Source organism: Xiphias gladius, chromosome 13 (assembly GCF_016859285.1).
Source record: "Xiphias gladius isolate SHS-SW01 ecotype Sanya breed wild chromosome 13, ASM1685928v1, whole genome shotgun sequence".
In the NCBI taxonomy this organism is placed as follows: Eukaryota; Metazoa; Chordata; class Actinopteri; order Istiophoriformes; family Xiphiidae; genus Xiphias; species Xiphias gladius.
This window is the reverse complement of record NC_053412.1, coordinates 7985313-7991312: the sequence shown is the minus strand read 5'-3', so window position 1 is coordinate 7991312 and position 6000 is coordinate 7985313. Positions and strand designations below refer to the sequence as shown.

The 6000-nt window shown below is 41.7% G+C and overlaps 1 protein-coding gene across 5 annotated transcripts in view; it reads left to right on the top strand.

Annotated features, from left to right (window-relative positions):
* The first annotated feature begins 3293 nt into the window (after nucleotides 1-3293).
* The window catches only part of pard3ba (par-3 family cell polarity regulator beta a), a 154107-nt gene continuing 151400 nt past the window's right edge, over nucleotides 3294-6000 (top strand). For 3 of the 5 annotated variants that reach the window (XM_040142249.1, XM_040142250.1, XM_040142251.1), the window contains exon 1: nucleotides 3295-3794. In XM_040142249.1, the coding sequence (XP_039998183.1) occupies nucleotides 3678-3794 (117 nt within the window). In that variant the 5' untranslated portion in view covers nucleotides 3295-3677. Of the gene's footprint in view, nucleotides 3795-6000 lie in introns of all 5 variants that reach the window. The other 2 variants (XM_040142248.1, XM_040142247.1) reach the window with 1 other exon arrangement.

Genomic DNA, 6000 nt, shown 5'->3' with positions numbered 1-6000 from the left:
TTCTAAACTCAAGGATCACTTACGCTATTTCTGGACAACATCAGCTGTCTGTGAACATCAGAACAAACCCTGTCAACAAAAACATCGTCGGTCATTCACATTCCGTGCCAACGACCATTTTTGAACAGAGCCAGAAGCGATGATCTCCCCTCACCTGACTTACGTACAGAACTCAGGTCATCGCAGGACCTCAGCAAGTTCCATTCACCAAAGAAGGCTGTGTGATGTGGTCAAAAGCTCTGGAAAAAGTGAGTGAACCTTGACTTTAGAATATCTTATTCTGGAATTTAGAATATTTGAACACCAAGATCATGAATGGACACTCAAATTTGCGTATGTCGTCGCTTCTGTACTCTGCAACCAGTGATGAAATTAAAGCAATCGTGAGCTGCAATAGGAGAGTTTTGATGATGAAGAAATGCATTGTGGTCATGGAAAGTTCTGGAGCAGAGAACAAGAGACCAACAAAAAATTCAAGTCAATACAAAAAATTAAAAAAATTAAAAACATTAAATGTGCATGGGTCGGGGCATCTGACGGCCTAGTGGTTAAGACGGCTTTGTTGCATTTCCTGTGTAAAGGCAAAATTTCCAAAAAAATAATCTAAGAAAAACCTACATGGGTGCATCAAAAAACAAACAAAAAAAAAAACATCGCAATGAGAGTGTACTGCGTTCTCCAGAGGACTGCACGAGAACTCCATTCACAAATAGGGCTCACCAACATCATCCAAAATACTTTTTCAGTCTCTACACCTGCTGTTATAAACAATACATTTACCTCAGACAAGACTGTGCAGTTTACTGGTGCCACTTTACATTATTTCTGGGTAATGACGTGCTTCAAACTTTCAAAATTTCCACCAGCACTCACGTTGCCACTTGGAGCTGCTGAAGTGCGAAGTTGCCAAGTGCAGCTCTGACAAAATGACTTGAAATATGCAATGTTTGAACCAGCCGAAAACAGGCTAGCGTGCAGAGTAAATCCAAAGACAACAACTAAGCTGTCTTTTTTTCCCCCAGCTCCCGGGGTTTAAATAATGTTGTTTGGAAACACACATGTTCCACCGCTGACTGGGTATGACCGCAGCCAACTGCTGGCACGAAAAAAGTTGCACCGGCTGATGAGTCAGCAGCTGCCATAATCACACTGGGAGAACGTAACCAGCGTCACATACTGTCAATGGATCTGCAAACACAGTGTTAAACCAGGTTTGAAATTATGTTCTGTCTTAAAAATTACAGCCCAGGGATTATGGACGAGGGATGCAGTCACTGTGGGAACTGCTAATTGCGGATCATCTCTTTCTCCTTTTCCATCTCTTTATTTGCTTTCTGTCCTCATACCTTGCCCCCCCCCCCCTAAAAAAAACACCTTGTTTATTGGGTATGAGAGGATTGAAATGAAACAAGAGGCAAAAGAGGCTGTCAGCCCTTCATTGTTCCGTTGCGTACATTTCGGATGAATTACAGTGGCAGTGGAAATAATTGCTTGTCCCAATTATGAATCCATCTGCTGTGGTTTGCTTTCTGATTTGATGGGGAGGCAACTCCTGCCAGCAAAAGTAAACAATGTGCGGGAATAAGGCACACGAGCGTGTCACCTGCCATTAATATCCATAAAGGCAATTTCACGACACACCTAATGACATAAAATGACAGACAATAATGATTATGTAATTAGTATGTGATGTTTGTATGAGTAGAGGTGTGGTGGTCTGTGTGTAGGGAGGGAGTCAGGCTAATATATTTTTCTGCAAATGCATCTGGACAGTTTACCTCATAGTCCTTGTGTTTCTCTTATAAAATGATATGACTACACGAGTAAATAGACAAACAAAATATGGCATTTAGGAGAAGCTTTGACTTACTCTTTTATGGAAAAAGGGTCAGTCATGGTCAGAAGGCGCAAAAGGACTCTAATACATATTTCCAGTTATAAATCAGATTTTGGATCCAATCCTGCTAGATAAAATCCTACTACCTATTTTAATATGGGTTCCTGTAGGATTAACCAGAGGAAGAAGAGGTAGGTATTCATACCCTTTACTTAAGTAAAAGTAGCAAAACTACAATAAATAAATATAAAAATGCAATATAAAAATATAAATAAAAGTCCTGTATACAAAATGTCATTATCACTGTTAAGTAAAAGCATCTCAGTTATCAGCAATAAAGTATTAAAAGTAAGCCTTTTCATTACAGAGGCACAATGGCCCTGTCAGTGTACAATAATAGATGCATTAACATGTAAGCAGCAATTTAAAGTGGAGGAAATTTGAACTATACTACATAGGCCTGCTGTTGAGCAGTTCTATCTAAATCAGTGTATCATATTTTATAAGCCGATCACAGGTGTATGCGTTTAAAATATTTATTTGTAAAGGAGCTAGTAACTACAGCCATGAAATAAATGTCACGCTGAGTAAATTTTACTGTATTTTCCTCTGAGGTACTATTTCATGGTACTTTACAGGACTTTATTTTTCTTCTGCCCCACTATATTTCAAAGGCACAGTAACTGTTCATGGTACTTCATTTCTCCTATTCCCATAGGACTTCTTACAATTCTTTCAATCCTTTAATGTAGTAATATAATATTTCTACTCATTGGATGACAATTTTTTTTTAGGATTTTCCAGGATTTTCCAAATCCCTAAATTTCTGTCTCCCTTTCATCATGTACTGTATGTATATGCAAAGGTATTCAAGCTTAAGTTTTCAAGTAAGTTTTTTATCTTCGTGGAGCCCTTGTCAAAAAGTCAAGTATGATTCGAATATACTGTAAATTTCCAATTAAAATTAAATTCAGATTTTGAATCCAATCGTATGGAATAGAGTATAGTCATGGGATTTATAATATGAGTCCTACAGTAACAAAGACATATCTGTTTAGTATTTAGTCAATCATTAAAAAGTATATCAAAGTAGCATTGATTTTGAATTTTGTCAATCTTGCTCACTTTTGCCTTTGTAAACTTTTTCTTTAAGTTCCTATTTTTATATTTTTATTTTGGTGAAATGTGTGTAAAATTAAATGTAATGATTACATAAAATATAATCGATGAAAAGTACAGAGTTAAAGGGGACAAAGGCGAAAGAAGGTACAGAAAATGAGAAATATGTATTTTAGTTTCATTTAATCAAAAAATGTGTCATTGGATGATCATAAGTTATTAAAACTATTATATCAAAGATCAAAGATGAAACTTTGGGAACTGTTTTAAATGGGAATAAATAATGAAATACACACGAATGAAACCATTAGGGTGGTTGGAGGATCTGTGGGAATGTAATTTCCTGGAGTGCCAGAGTCGCCGGGACTTCTTCCGGGTTCCTCTCTCAGTTTGTTTTGATTGGACGCATCCGCGGACAGCTCAACGTGACAAAAAGTCACACTCCGCGGCCGTAACTGGCGTTTTCCCCTCAAACTTACGCGAAGGCTCGGCTGAAACGTAAGATGTCCTCTTGAGTTTCTGCACAGCGGTTCGACCTCGGTAAGGGCGGACAAGCGACTTCACCGTGATTTCATCCTGACCTGAGACACCTGTTGCTCCGGTTTCGGCGGACAGGTGCCACCTTCTCCTCACGCAGGGAGCAGCGCCGGGTCGAGGGACGACCGGGACTTGGATTCGTTTCTTGACTCGTTCTCAAAAGTAACTTGACTTCGTAGCTGCTATGAAAGTTACAGTGACTTTCGGGGACACGGCGGTGGTGGTTCCCTGTAAAGCCGGGTGGACCGTCCGGGATTTAATCGACCAAGCCACGCGGAGGTTCCGGAGGATTTTGGAGCAGGTAAAGACTCTTAAAAAAAAAAACCCGTAACTCACTGAATTTCTTCCAGACCTTGCCATTACACCGCCTTCATCTCATTGTACCCACAGATAATTGTTATTCGTTATGTTATTTCATTCAACTCATTCTTCACGTTTTCCCGTAAGTTGGCTGAGGTGGGGGGGTCACGTGACCTGGCTAATTGCGTAGTTATGAATTTTCTGTATATTACAGCTAACTGCTAGCTTAACAGCAAGGGTCCTGTTATTCCCATAGAAATAATCATTTATTTTATTACTAATAGGGGGTAGAGTTCGGTTTACTACACTTTTACATGTCACCCTAGTGCAAGTCTCATTCATAAAAAGCTTGACCCTCATTTAAGGTTTTTTTTTTTCTTTTAAATGGCCTAAAACTTTTCATCTAAATACATTGACATTATTTTTTTCATGGTGGCAAAACTATATATAAAAGATTGTGTACAATTTTTCCAAACATCCTTCTTCTTTGTCAAAAAAACAGGTAATGGTAATGTGCCTCGCATTTATGGTTCTGTTTTTATTGTGGAGGTGCAGCCACAACTGAATTTTGCGTCAGAGAGTTAAAATTTCATCTATCAACATAAGTGGTTGATGTTTTAGTAAATGAAAGAGAAAGGGCACTAATGTTCAACAAGCCCACAGTAAGAAATCCATCACAACAGAGATGGCTAGCTTGCCTCAGTAGATCACAATGCAATGCAGGCACGGCACATTTTTTATTATGAGTATTGGGTGTGACTGTCACACGCCTCAACTGCAAAAACTTGCTCGCCGATTGCTGTTGCTCTCTGCCTCCACGCATAACACATCTGGATGCATTACATTTGTACCTGCTGTGATGGGGGTCGAAAGTCACTTCGTGGAAAATGTAGGAGCTGACATGTTGAGGGGAAAGTGGACGAACACACACTCACACACAACACAATACATCATCGCAGAATTTCCGCTGGCATGCACTGAACACTCCAAACCAACCTGATAATAACTCATGTTGTAATAAGAGTTAAAGAACCACTGGCGCAGAGCGTTGTTTCCCTGTGACTTGCGTTGAATGTCCCATATAGCCACAAAATATGGACACCCCCCCCCCAGCTTTCTGCTCCCTGATCTTGCAATCACTTGAACATTAATCATTCTGCCGGGTTGACCTTTTATTAATCAGCAGCTTTGTATGTGCATACTGTCTGAACGTGATAGGGTGATGATGTGCATTTTGTCTCTGTGAGGATGTGAGTGGCTCTCGCTGCAGCCTCAGCTGTCTACCTGTACAATAGCTCCCTGTTTTAGCCCTGGTATCTCAGCGGGCAGGTGGAGGTTTACTGTTTGATGTCTTCAATGTGACCGCAGCCGGGGACGTGCGTGGTGGACGGGAGTCTTTGTCCTGTGAGTGATTAGGGATTAGGATTGGTGACAGGACCCGGTCTTATCGGTCGGCTGGTCCCCCCACAGCCCACCCACACACCGTCCCCCAAGGCGAGCCGAGAGACTGGCTTGTGGGGATGTGAGAGGCCGCGGAAGCAGGGATGGACCGCTTGACTGGGTGGCTTGATGGATTGCCTCCACTCAGTGAATGTGCACGTACAAACATGTAAAACACCTAGATGGCCCCACACATGCCCACACACAGAGTAGCTCATCTTGCTCAGTGTCCTCCGAGCAGTCTCGTCTCTGCTTCGCCTACAGCCACAGCCATGCCAACTCTGGCCCGCAGTCCCTATTGATTCTCACTGAGACGCTGTGCTGCACAAGCTGAAGTAGGCTATATGTGAGTGTGTGATTAGAAAGTACTCAGGCCTTGATTGCTTTACACAGAGCATGTTAATTAGGAGCCGTTGCTAGATGCTGGCTCAGCAGTCTGTTGCAGATCATCATGAGGACAGTCCGGCTCTGTAAGTGCCAGAGAAGGCTAACTAGATCTGACTGGATGAGCCCGCTCCTCCTGCCCGCAGAATCTACTTATCGCTCATATTAACTGCACATTTCTCCTGTCGCTGGCTTCACCCTCGTCAGCAGGGACAGTGTCAGAAAGCTGGGTTTAATCACTGAGGGTGTGTTTACGGCCTAGTGCAAGGTGAACAGGATTCTGCCCAATCTCAATGTGAATTGCAGCGATGGCATGTAGACCTTCTTAATTAGCAGTTTACTTTAATGTGACGTCAGTTGTGACTCTGTACGCGTTCAGCTGC